Source organism: Lipotes vexillifer, unplaced genomic scaffold, assembly GCF_000442215.2.
Source record: "Lipotes vexillifer unplaced genomic scaffold, Lipotes_vexillifer_v1.1 scaffold204, whole genome shotgun sequence".
NCBI lineage: Eukaryota > Metazoa > Chordata > Mammalia > Artiodactyla > Lipotidae > Lipotes > Lipotes vexillifer.
Window position 1 is genome coordinate 2,026,386 of NW_006777418.1, and position 14,066 is coordinate 2,040,451.

Below are 14,066 nucleotides of genomic sequence, written 5' to 3' on the forward strand. Positions count from 1 at the left end.
GGGATCCTTTTGGAATAATTTGTCTTCCCAGATAGGTGATAGCTACTAGGAATATGAGTGTCTTCATAAGTCTTGGATATAAGGCGACTCCTTTTTCTTCTTAAAAATAATACTTTGGGGATAAAACCCTAAAACAGCAACTGAACATTTGATAATTCTTTATATCCTTATTTCTCACTGATATTTAGAAGTATTTCTCAAATGTAAGAAGTCAGAGTCTTGAGTGAGCTTATTCTTACTAAATACCTTAAGTTTTTAGTTGTTAATATGGATTTTGTCTATTCTTTTTTCCCCTTTTCTTTGAGGGGTTGGACATAATTGCCTTATTTCATTTCAGGGATCCTTCTAAAGTAAATATTCTGGTACCTGGTGCTGGACTAGGAAGACTGGCCTGGGAAATAGCTATGCTAGGTTATGCTTGTCAAGGAAATGAATGGAGTTTTTTTATGCTCTTTTCTTCCAACTTTGTACTCAACAGGTATTTAATTTACTTTTTGCTGGAAATAGTAATTTCTCAGAATCAGATTGACTTACCTATTTTTGCAGAATTCTGAATTTGAAGATAAGTACGTAGTGTTTAAATATGGTATATATCATAAATGTTTCTGATTAAAATTAAATTGCTTATACAATTACTACTTTAATTAGTTGCCTAGTTAACAGAATGTTGAACGGGATGGGTAAGTGATATTTTAAAAAGTGATTGGGTACTCCATGAAACTGAAATGATTTCTCTGCAGAATTTTGGGCTAAGTATTGTCCTGGAAGGAGTATTTTCTTATTGTTCCTTAAACTTATTCACCCCTTTGTTTCTTTAGTGGAGTAAGATTATAATGTAGCAATCATAATTTTTTTCTTAGTCAAATTCTTATAAATGGCTCACATATCTGAGTTGGAAAGATCTCGCAGAACTTCTGTGGCCTCATTTAGAAAGTAGTGGAAAAGAGTTTTTAAAGCTAGAAGAGGTGTGTTAGAGAAAAAATAAATAGCTGCCTTGTTTAAGTAATGTGTTGTCTTGGTAGCAGTGTGAGTTAGGGGATAGTGAGAAGGTAGAAAGGAGAGTGTTGTACAAAATAATTAAAATAATTAGGTAACAAACAAAACCCATACCTTTTTTGAAAAAAAAATACTTAGACTTTTTTACTTGAGCTTGAGTTTCAGTGATATATTTTTTAAAATTTGAATGAAAATAGCACATTTATATATCTGAATTTACCTTAATTTTGTTTCTGTGTTTTAATCCATGATTGGTTACTGCTCATCTACATGCCTATGTGGAGTTTCAGATAATTGGGTGGAGTGTAGTGGTAACACTTTTAAGTATTAATTATATAAGTAAATCTTCAGTCAAACAGATTATATTTTAGTGTTTAAAGTAGATTTCTCTGGTAAAATATTTAGTTAACACTGAATTTTATGCTCATATTTTGCAGATGTTCTGAAATTAATAAATATAAGCTTTATCCCTGGATTCATCAGTTTAGCAATAACCGGAGGTCAGCTGATCAGATTCGACCCATCTTTTTCCCTGATGTTGACCCCCACAGTCTTCCTCCCGGTTCTAACTTTTCTATGACAGCAGGAGATTTTCAGGAGATATACTCAGAATGCAGTAAGTCCAAAGATCACATGCTTTATTCTAAATTTAGTGAGCTAATTTTATACTAAGCCAACGTTGTGGTCATTCATTTTGACGATAGAATATAAGGTATACTTCAACGACAATTTAGAATATTTTCAAAGTTATGTATAAGGCAGTGATGGGAAATATAAAGAAATATGAGATCCCACAATTAAGAAATTTAGAATCTGTTGGGTCTATTAATATAAGACAACATGTAAACAAAGGTTGAGTAATGAATACAATAAAGATGGAAGTAGGTTAGTGTGAGAAGTGAGCTCTTTGTGGAGAGGCTGTGACTTGAAGGATAGGGGGGAATGGCATTCAGAGGTACAAAGGTATGAATGAGTAAGGTAATCGGGGATGGTAGAATAGCCTTACTGGAAGGAAAAAGGACATTTGGGGATTTAATGGGAGATACGGCTAGAGAAGTAGCTTGGTTCCAGATTGTAGATGACCTTTATAATCGGGCTATGAAGTTTGGACTTCAGCCTGGCAAAATGTTGAAGAAATCTGAGCTAGGCATTAGAGAAAGGGAGATGATAATGGGGAAAGAGGAGAGAGGGATTGGCAATAAAAGGAAGAAGAAAAATAGAAGGCTGAGGGGTCAGCAAGTTCATTCATTAAACAGGTATTTGTTGAGTACCTGCTAAGTAGCAGGCATTGCAAACAGAGCAGTGAGCAAAATGAAGCCCCTGTGCACAGGGAACCCATATTCTAGTTCGGAGAGAGAGGCGATAACAAATTAATACTGTGAGGAAGAAAAAATAAGGCAGGGTAAAGGGGATAATGAGAGACTGGGGAGAGACTGCTGGTTTATATAGAATTCCCAGGGAAGGTCTTTCTAAAAGGGGAACTTAAGAAGAAAGATTGAGCAGAGAACCTCAAAGGAATGAAGAAGCAAGCCATTCAGATATGTGGGGGAAAGTGTTGCAGGGGGAATGGCAAAGGAAAGAAGATTAGGGGGTGGGAAGGACGCTTGTTCTGCTCAAGAAGAGTAAGAGGGTCAGTTTGGCTGGGCTGTGATAAGCAGTGGGCAAATGATGGGAGATGAGGTTGGAGTGGGTTTGGTGAGGCTGACTCTTGGCCACAGCGAAGACTTTGTGTTCTGAGAGAAATGGGAGGCCTTGGAGAGATTAGAGCGGGAGAGGAACAAGATAGTAAAGTTTTTGTTTGTTTTTCCCTGAACGCTGACCTTGTGAAAACCTGCACTCTGAAGGTAGAAGGAGGGAGACAGAAGGTGTTAGGTGCTGGGGGTAAGTTAGGGAGCAGGGTCTCAAAATAGGAGTGAAATAATGGAAAACATTGCTTTGTCAAGTAAAAGTGACTTTCTTCTGGAGCAGGTTTGAAAGAGGAGATGGTGAAGGTAATCCGCAGTTGGATCAAGTGCCTTATTTGTACAGACAGCCACCTTCATTGCAGTCTCTTCTGTCTCTGTGCCAGGCCACAGCCTCCAGAAGGCAGAGTTCTCTGCTGGGTTCCCACCCACTGCTGCTGACTGCCCCCATCCCCCTTTTCAACTGGCAGTTCTCCCAAGTACTGGTGGATGCTTCTGTATTTTGATGCCATTCGTTTCTCAATTGGCAGCAGATGCATGCAGTCTTTTTGAAACCTTCCGGAATTGGTAGCTAACACTGGTTTAAATCACAACTTAAAATTCAAATATTATTTCATCTTAACTGATTTTAAATGAAGGCTAGAAGTTGAAAAGATTATAAACAAAACTCTTATAAATATTATTTGGTAAGGATATAGTGATATAGGTTATCAAAAATGATTTCCAAATTGATTAACTTATCAAATTAGTAATAAAAGCTTTTATGAATTACAAAGTATCTCATAAATGATTATTTGGTAGCCTTGATTATAGCAGTTGATTGGAAGAGTTTTAACTTCTATACCTCTGCAGTTAAATGAAATATTCATAGTCTGTGAAGAGGTAACTGGTACCTTTATAGAAGTCATTAAAAGAAAGGCAAAATAATATAACATGTAGTAATTTGATTTTCCTTGAATAGGTACCTGGGACTGTATTGCTACCTGTTTCTTCATAGACACAGCTCACAATGTAATTGATTATATTGACACAATATGGAAAATACTCAAACCAGGTGGAATTTGGATAAATCTAGGTAAGTTCCTCAGTATTTATTAGAATTTACACATTAATCTGAGTACTTAGAGCTGTTCTGCATTTGGTAACTTCACAGTACTAAATGTTCACGGAAGTTGTAATTATGTCATACATGTTTTAAAACCTCCGCAGTTTCCTTTAGACTGCATTCTAGTTAGTGGTACAGTTCCTCCAATCATAGCTAGTTCCTCCAAAAGCAGTAGAACCCCCAAAATTTGTATATTCATACTAGGTCAGTCTCACAGCAGTCATAATTTCAAAGAGGTACTAACTATTAACTTGATTATAATTGTTCCCTCATCTTCCCCACCCTCATTCCATGGAGACAGCACTTCCTTTAAGAAGGAAGTGTTCTTTTTTTATTTCTGTAGTGAAATATTTGAGGGAAAGCACTTAATCTCTCCCATGGAAGCCTCCTCCCCAGTACATATACATACTAGGAAAAGAGTAGGTATGATAACTTTTGTGACTACCTTGAGTTTAAGAAAGGGTAGAAATATAATTTAATTTATGCAAAAACCTTTTTACTGCATCCTATTGCCACGTGCTAGAAATCAAATAATGAGTATGACGTGGTCCTTCCCATCCAGAGTCTAAGGGAAATTGCTAATTTTATACTCTTCCTTTAAAATAAAGGGAGAATAATGATAATCAATGTAAATATACTTGTCTTTTTTAGTAAGATATATAATCCATACTAAGGAAGACTTTATATTACATAAAAGTCAGATAAACATTGTTTGAGTCCTTGGTGTCTTCAGTATTGGTGTAGTTTTGTTGGTGGGTTCTGTTACGTGCTCTCTTTAATGATTTGACTTTACCAGAGATTTAGCCAGTAGGACTAAGCCTACAGGTAGTAGTAGGTCTTTTCCAGACTTCTCTTTAGAAGTCCATAGGAAAGATGAGAGCAGCTGTAAACTGTAGCCATGATATGAAGCAAATATCTCTAACCTTGGGTCTTCCTTAAAAGAAAAGTATTCTTTTTCCTGAGGAATGATTGACAGATAACATTACCTACTGGGTATTTGCTCCCTGTGGGTTAGGCATTATGTTAGCCACTTAAAAATACCTTGTTTAGTCTCAAAACAACCCTATGTTGAAATGGGATTATTGCTATTTTATAATTGAAGAAACTGAATCTTGGGTTAAGTAACTAGCAGAAAGGTTGTGGAGCTTATATATGGCAGAGACAGGCTGACAGCCCCCATCCAACCCCTTGAATGCCTAATCAGCTACCTCTGCAGGCTTGTGCTGGGTCAGTCTATAACTTAGCATTATTCTGACTGTGCAGTCATTTGGGGGTTGGGGGTTTGTCCTGTACACTGTAGGATGGTTGACAGCATCCCTGGTTTGTACCTATTAGATTCCAGTAGCACTTCCTCCGTTGTGACAGCCAAAAATGCAAAACTACCCTTGATCAAAAACCATTGCTCTAGCCTTGTGCTAATGCCCTAGTCCAGGCCCTCATCATTGCTTGCCTGGATTAATGCAGTAGTTTTCTTAAGAGTATCCCTGCTTTCAAGTTATCTTCAACCCTCTACACCTCTTTCAGTTTCTCCATTTACCAAAAGTCTAACTTTGTTGGTAACCTAAACTCTTCTGGATGTGTAGTGCCCTTTGAGATCTTTCCTCTGTCTTGTGTCTCAGCTTCATTCTTTTCTTTTTTTTTTTTTAACTTTTTACTGCCCCTGCCCTGACCTCAAGTGCTAGTCCTCTAGCCTAGGAAGCCCTTTCTTTTTCTTCTCTGTTTTCATTTGGCTCTTCCCTATGTGCTCTTTAACACTCAGCTCAGGAGATCCTTTCAGATTGGGTTAAATATCTTGTATTTCTCTTTTATATTCTCACAGAATCTGTCCCTAGCATTTAACACATTGTGGTATAGTCATCTTTTTGTTTCCCCTACTAGTCTTTAAGCTTCATGAGGGCAGGAATCTAATGCCTCTTCCTCACTTGGAGTGAATATTTAGCAACTGTTATGTGTATGAATGGATGTATTGTTTCAGAATTTGAAATCAGGATCAAAGTAATGTTAAGATGCCACAGAAGTTTGCTGCCAAGGGACTTAATAAAATGGCATTTATATTGGTAAATTCATAACATTCCTATGGTTTCGGCTTCAGCCATGTGGACTTGGAAAATTAGTTTTATCTGTAAACTGAGAGTGTGTCCGCAGCCCTTCGGGGACAGTTTCACCCTAATCATGCTTACATAGACCAGAATGTCAACATACTCATATGTAATGAGAGAGGTAACTGCTAGCCATTCTGGAATACTAAAAAGTTACATTGGAAGTTAAATTGTAATGAAAAATTTGCGACATTATATGAGATTAGAGTTGGGAATATTATTAATTTATAAAATGCTTTAAGGGGTATTTAAGGTATTCACTTTAATGTTTCCTAGGTTTGGGAAAACTAGTGAGCTTTTCAAGGGAACTCTTATGCATATGTCCTTTGGGAAAGGCTCTGATCTGGCAAAATGCAGAAGAATGCCTGTGCATCCTGTGCAACTGTTTTTCAGTTTTTCATGGTGATCAGTACCCCTTAAATGCATTTATATGGAATTTATTTTTAAAAGTGGGGGTGTAGGTGTGCGTGTCTGTGCCCATGCACTGATACATTTATAGTTGGATAGTGGAGGGCAGGCAATTAGCAAATTGAATCTCACTTCATCTAGAAGAATAAACAGGTTAAAGTACCAAAGGAGGTCTTTGTAAAGCGTAATGAGAAATGGAGCCTATCAGATTTGAAAGCACTGTAAACCTACAGAATTTTAAAAAACATGAACGATTTCCTATATAAGGTGGATGATTGAACACATACATTATCTCCTCACTGAGATCTTGTTACAGTTTATAAAAAGATATAAAACACATGAACAAATAATGGCAGGGATGTCATCAGGGGACAAAAGAATGTAACAGTATTTCAGAAGATGGGGTAGGTGGATAAGTTGTGCAAAGAAACCAACATGAATAGAGCCGGTTGACCTGGAATAACCCTGGAAAATGAGGCACCAAATGAAAACAACATAAGTTGAAAATCTGTATTTAGGAAACAGTTGACCTCTTATGTAACCAAGATGCCTACCTTATGCCCCCTTCCAGTCCATGCTGAGGCAGGAGACCAGAAGTTTAATTCCCTGGAAAAAGTAAATGGAAAAGGAGCAGAATAAAGGAGCATGGCCTAGTAGAGAGTGGGTGTGAAATGTAGGACAGAAAAGAAGAGGATTAATTAAAAGTCTGCATTGGAAAATGGTCAGGCAGTGACCACCAGTTCACCCTACTCCTACCCCCAACACCTCCCTACCCTGCCTATAAAACTTTTTGCTGGAGTTTGAGTGCCAGCTGTCTGTTTTGCACAGATGCAAGCCATGTTTCTTTAAGTGGGCATGTCAGTATAGCTACATGAGCTTTTTTTTTTTTTTTTTTTAATTAATTAATTTATTTTTGGCTGCATTGGGTCTTTGTTGCTGCGCGCAGGCTTTCTCTAGTTGTGGCGAGCAGGGGCTACTCTTCGTTGCAGTGCGTGGGCTTCTCATTGCGGTGGCTTCTCTTGTTGTGGAACACAGGCTAGAGGTGTGCGGGCTTCAGTAATTTTGGCACGTAGGCTCAGTAGTTGTGGCTCGCGGGCCCTAGAGTGCAGGCTCAGTAGTTGCAGTGCACAGGCTTAGTTGCTCCACGGCATGTGGCATCTTCCTGGACCAGGGCTCGAACCCGTGTCCCCTGCATTGGCAGGTGGATTCTTAACCACTGTGCCCCCAGGGAAGTCCTACACTAGCTTTTAATAATAGTATGGTGGATCTTTTTCTCTTAAATCCTTTCTGTATCTTTATGTTTTAGATGTGTCTCTTATATACAGCATACAGTTAAATTTTCTTTCACTATCCAATCCAATAATCTCTGTCTCTTAACTGGAACTTTTAGAACCTTAAGGATATAAATGCTTTAAATCAACTTATCCCAGATTTGGTAAATGGGATCTCCTTCAGGCTGGCTCCTGTATCCTTTTGACATATCCCTGTCATTTTTTCAGCACCTCCGTTCTGGCATAAGCAGGTATACCAGGCTCATCTTATACTTTTCCTGCCTGGGATCCCTGAAGCCAGTCATTTTTTCCAAGGATTCCTGGTTCCTTTTAGTGGGGAATGGTATGTAGAAATGAAAATCTGGATTCTACCACGGTGATGGTATTGCTTCTAGGCCTTTTTAGAAGTATATGTTTGTACCCTTCTTTGTCTATAGACACAGTTCATGTTTATACATCATGAGTATTTGCTGGTACTTTTCAGTTTCCAAGCAACACTAGGTATAGAGTACAAGGTTGGCATATAGCTTTCAATACATGGAAGATATCATTCCAGTGGCTTCTAGCTTCTGTTGAGACCTTAGCTCTTTTAACTGTTGCTTCTTTAAGTAATCAGTTTTGTTTTTAAGATTTTTCACTTTGTAGTTTTTTCAGGTTCAATATTATGTCTAGTTGTGATTTTTTCTTTTTAAAAACTATACAGTTGGGGCTTCCCTGGTGGCGCAGTGGTTGAGAGTCCGCCTGCCGATGCAGGGGACGCGGGTTCGTGTCCCGGTCCGGGAGGATCCCACATGCTGCGTAGCGGCTGGGCCCGTGAGCCGTGGCCACTGAGCCTGCGTGTCCGGAGCCTGTACTCCGCAACGGGAGAGGCCACAACAGTGAGAGGCCTGCGTACCGCAAAAAACAGCAACAACAAAAAATTATACAGTTTATTGGGCTACCTGAGTCTGTAAATTTTTTCATCAGTTCTGAAAAGTCTTAGCTTAAAAAAGGGTCTCCACTTGCCAATATGAGACAGGCATAGCATCAAAATAAGTAATAACACGTATTATTTCTATTATTTCATAAATCTCCTCTCCCTCATTCTTTTTCTCTCCTGGAAATGCAGTCAAATGTATTTTAGACCTTCTCGCTCTAGCTTTCACTTCTCTTTACTTGCTATTTTTTTGTCTCTCTGTTTTGCATTCTGGATAATTTATTCTGACCTGTCCTCCCATTCACAAATTCTCTCTTTCACTGTGTCTAATATCTATTTTATTTCTATTAGGTGGGTTTTTTTTGTTTGTTTGTTTGTTTGTGTGTTTTGGTCTATGTCATTTAAGAATCTTCTATTCTCTGAATATATTTTCAAGATAGTCTTTTATTTCTTTATATAGCCAGTGCCAGGTATTTGCTAGGTGCTTGGTAAACATCATTTAAAGAATGAGCGACCAGGTAATAAATGTGAAAAACCTCTCAGCCTCAAGGAAATGCAGATTAAATCGTGTCTGGCCTATCATTTTCCTCTTGCCAAATTAGCAAATACTTAGTTTAATAAAAATACTTATTGTTTTTTTTCTTTTTAAGTTAGATTTGGGAGGGGTATAGTTGACATATAATAAATTCACCCTTTCTTTTTTAAGTGTACAGTTTGGTGCATTTTGAAAGCTGGATAATCATGTAACTGTTACCTCTGTCAAGATAGGGAATATTTCTGTCGTCCCCAGAAGGTCTCTTGTGCCGCTTTGTAGTCAGTTCTCTCATCCTTAATACCTGGCAGTTCTCTGTTTTATGTTACTATAGTTCTCCCTTTTCCAGAATACCATATAAATAGAATCATACAGTAAGTTGCTTTTTGTGTCTGGCTTTCTTCGCTTAGCATAATGCTTTTGAAATTCATCCATTTTGTTGCATATACCAGTAGCTTTTTTTCTTTTTTATTGCTGAGTAATATTTCATTGTATGGATATACTACATTGTTTATTCTTTCACTGGTTGATGGACATATGGGTTGTTCCCAAATTATTATGATTATGAGTAAAGTTGCTATAAACACTTGAGTACAAATCTTGTAGCCACAAGTTTTCATTTCTCTTGGATAAGTACCTACTGGTGGAATTACTGGGTCATATGTGGTGCATGTATGTAAAACTTTACAGGAAACTGCCAACCAGTTTTCCAGAGCGACTGTACCATTGCATTCCCACCACTTTCTAAGTAAGGTGTTAAAACAAGTACTTACCATTGCAATTGTAAGTGAAAACTGTTATATCTCCTTTGGAAAGCATTTTGGCAGTTTGAATCAAGTCAGTAAAAATGTTTATTCTCTTTGTTTTATTTTATTTATTTATTTAATAAATTTAGTTTTGGCTGTGTTGGGTCTTCGTTGCTACGCGTGGGCTTTCTCTAGTTGTGGTGAGCGGGGGCTACTCTTCATTGCAGTGCACATGCTTCTCATTGCAGTGGCCTCTCTTGTTGCAGAGCACGGGCTCTAGGCACGTGGGCTTCAGTAGTTGTGGCACGCAGGCTCAGTAGTTGTGGCTTACGAACTCTAGAGTGCAAGCTCAGTAGTTGTGGCGCATTGTCTTAGTTGCTCCGCGGCCTGTGTGATCTTCCCAGACCAGGGATCTAACCGTGTCCCCTGCATTGGCAGGAGGATTCTTAACTGCTGCGCCCCCAGGGAAGCCCTGTGTATTCTCTTTGACCTGGAAATCTCACTTCAAGGAGTGCCTTTGTAAGGGAGAATCTGAAATATACACAGAGCTATTTGTTGAAGTACCATTTGTGATAGGAGACTGAAAAATACAGCACAATTGTAATGGCTGTCTTTGGGTGATAAAGTTACAGATGCTTAACTGTACATTCAGTGCTATGCTGGGCATTATGGTGGATTCAAAAGAAACTTAAGACATATAGCTTGTAATGGAATAAAACATAAGTACAAGTAAAATCTGGCCTAGAAATGTGCTTATGTAGATATAATAAAACAATATTGTTGGAGGTTCTTAATAGAGAAGGAACAGCATATGCTTTAGAGCTGGAAGGACTTTGCTATGAGGCTCTGCGTTCTTTAATAAAAGGCTTCGAAAGCTTTGAGATGATCTTGGATACAATAGGTGCTCAGTAAATGGTAGCATCTTTCATTTTTACTAGTACTAATCCAGCTAAAAGGAATTGAAGCTTGATAGAGTGAGTAGTTTGTTGGGGAGTCATTGTTATCTTTTGAAAAGAGCACTAATATATAAATTATAGTTATTTTTTTCTAGTGGTTTATGTACAATAAAAAAGAGAAGAAGAAAAACCTTTTAACCCTAAGTAAGTGTATTCCACAGAGTGGTGAGCAATGTGGGAGCAGAAACTTTGTCTTATTTGTTACTTCTATCTCTTGTGATTATTAGCACATGGTATGAGCCGTGGGGATGGGGTGTGGGTGGTGAGTTGGTCTCAGGATTTATAATTAACCCAGTGAAAGGTGCAGAGACGATTGTCTAGATTAATCCTTTAGTATAACTTTGGAATGATAATGTTACCTGGATAAAGCTGATAGATTGGGCAAAATGTGAGACTAAAAGATGGGAAACTTTGGTTTGAGTCAGATGATAGTTCCTTGGATATCTGGAGTGAGAGAATAGTAAAGGGGGAATGTCATTTTAAGAAGTTGTAATAGCTTTGATGAATTTAGTGCCTACTATGTGCCAGGTGTGTTATCTCACGTTAAAGTCACGTTACAGATGGGGCAGAGTTAGTGACTTGTTCATAGGCACACAATTAGTTGGTGTTAGAGCTGGGATATGAACTGTGCTCTTAAAAAGCCAGCACAAGGCGGTCAAGTGGTTAGGACTCAGTGCTTTCACTGCGGTAGCCCGTGTTCAATCCCTGGTCAGGGAACTAAGATCCTGCAAGCCACGAGGTGCTGCCAAAAAAGAAGGGGGAAAAAAAAAAAAAGCCAGCTCTCGTATCACCTTTTCCTTCTAGGAAGCCCAGCCTATAACTCTCCAACCCCCCTTACCCCCGCATTTTTCTTTCCCAGTCTGGCTTGAGGACTCTTCTCTGTTTTCATGTGACACTCAGTTTGTAACTGCAGTTTTGCATTTACTTATGGAATTATAATTACAGTATACCCTTGCATTTTGGGGACTAGGCATTCTGTGATTCAGCTACTCCTTCAGGACCTTAAGAGTTACAGGTGTAAGGCCCATGATGTGGAGAATCACAGTGCAAGGCGGTTATACCAGAGGGTCTCGCTCCGCATGAATGTAGGCCCAGCACTCAAATGGCAGTTGCTTGGCCAAAGTTTCAGTGGTCTGGATACTTGTCCTTGGCAAAGGTAATGGTTCTTTACCTCTCCTTTTTACGTTTCATCCTCTACCCAACTTATTTCTCAACTTGGAGTTCAGTTTAAACGGCTACTAGTGCATGTTTATATTTAAGTAGTTCATTCATAGTATCTTTAAACCATAGGTCCTCTGCTATACCACTTTGAAAATTTGGCAAATGAACTTTCCATAGAATTGAGCTATGAGGATATAAAAAACGTTGTCCTGCAGTATGGATTCCAGGTAGAGGTAAGGATGGAATGAAGTATTGCCAAAATTTAACTTCCAAAGCACTTAAACAGGAATGGTGATGTTATGGCCGTTACTGGCTTTACCTCTTTGTTTTCTCACCCATAAAGTGAAAATAATAATACTTAGCTTTTAGAGCTATAAGGATTTGAGATAATATGTATGTAAGTGGAAAACTGTAATCTCTGGTGTAATCACCTTTCGGTAAGTGGTAGCTGACCATTATAATATTGGCCTTTGTAGACTGAAAAGTGCCAGGTAGACAGGGTGGGAGGGCAGGTGTAAGAGGGATATTGTTAACTGTATGTACTTTTGTACTGTTCAGTCTTTCCTTATCATGTGATTATAAGGTTTCATGATACTTTGACGATTGTGTTTTAGTTGTATGTTTATTTAGAAGCATTTGATTCAGTTAAAAAGTAAATAACAGGTTTGTTCTTAAAGATAAAGAAAAGCAACACATTATAGTCGTTTAGAGTTCAAGCTCTGGAATTAGACTTCTTGAATGTGAATTCTAGTTCCACCACTTATTAGTGGTGTGACCTTGAGCAAAACTGTTGTTGGTAAAGTGGGATTACTAATAGTGCCAATCTTAGGGGGTACTTGTAATAAATGAATTAATATACAGAATATGTTTAAAATAGCACCATGGTTGTCATCATCATCATCATGATAATTGTTTGCATTTCAGGTGGAAAAAGAATCTGTCTTGTCAACATATACTGTGAATGATCTCTCCATGATGAAGTACTACTATGAATGTGTCTTGTTTGTGGTCCGTAAACCACAATAACGGTCTCAAGTGGTATCACAAGGAAAAAAGTTTAATAATAGCAGATGCTGAAATAAACAACTCAAAGTCAACTGTTACAGTGACAGGACACAATCTCAAGTGGTATCACAAGGAAAAAAGTTTAATAATAGCAGATGCTGAAATAAACAACTCAAAGTCAACTATCACAATGACAGGACACAACCTCAAGTCAGTGGTGCCTTCTTATTCCTAACAAAATTAAGAAATAGCGTCTATTTTCTTAATATGTCTATCGCTTTTTCAGAAACATACTATGCCATGCATATTTGTACTACACAAGTAAAAATGGAGGAAATGTCTTCAAGTATACATTTTCCTTGAAGCCCAGAATTATCTTTCAGTAGAAAAAACTTTATCTCCAGTGTCTTCATGAAGCTGTCCATTGCAAGTCTGCCATATGAATGACTAATAGTATTGAAGTCCATAATAATCTCCTTTTTTGTTCTTTTGTATGCATTGCACATGTTATTTTTGAAAAAGTCTAAGGATCCTCTGTCACTTTCAACATCTGGAATTGGGAATTTTGTTTACTTTGGACCTAAGGAATCTATACATAAAATGTGCATCTATTCCTTTATCATTCATATTATTTGATTTTATTTTCTAGCTCAGCTGACTTTATAGTTAGCGTCAAACATTTAATTTTTATGAAATGCTGAATTCATAGGATCACAGGCCAGTAAAATGCATTTTAAATAACTGAGAAATTAAGTCTTTTGGACACACTAAATTGAACGCTTTTTGAAAGCATACTCATCATGGATCACTCTGAAATGTATGAGATCTCAACATTCTAAGTGAGGCACAAAAGCCTTTATTAAAGGTACTGCTCGGAAACTGGGACATAAGAATAAAATCTGCCCATTTGAAATGTATGATTTCAAACTATAAATGAATACAGAGTTTGTCAGTGAGATGTTTACAATAATGTCTTTTTTTTAGGTTACATGAATTACAAAAGCAAGCACTTTTTGTTCCGTTAAAACAATTATATACTAGTAAAAACTGTCATGATAGTATTAATGTGGAGAAATTTTGATTATGAAATTTAGGGATAAATTACTGCCCATGGTCTGTGTCTTTAATATTGTAAGAAGCAGCCATTAATATAATTTCAGGTTAATACCAATTTTGTTCCCTGATAGCT

General features: G+C 37.7%; 1 protein-coding gene across 1 annotated transcript in view; it reads left to right on the top strand.

The window, feature by feature from the left end:
* CARNMT1 (carnosine N-methyltransferase 1) overlaps nt 1-12,898 on the top strand; it is a 34,775-nt gene extending 21,877 nt beyond the window's left edge. The window contains exons 4-8 of the mRNA XM_007450991.1: nt 338-478; nt 1,434-1,612; nt 3,640-3,753; nt 12,002-12,105; nt 12,797-12,898. Of these exons, the coding sequence (XP_007451053.1) occupies nt 338-478; nt 1,434-1,612; nt 3,640-3,753; nt 12,002-12,105; nt 12,797-12,898 (640 nt within the window). The remainder of the gene's footprint in view (nt 1-337; nt 479-1,433; nt 1,613-3,639; nt 3,754-12,001; nt 12,106-12,796) is intronic.
* The last annotated feature ends 1,168 nt before the right edge of the window (nt 12,899-14,066 follow it).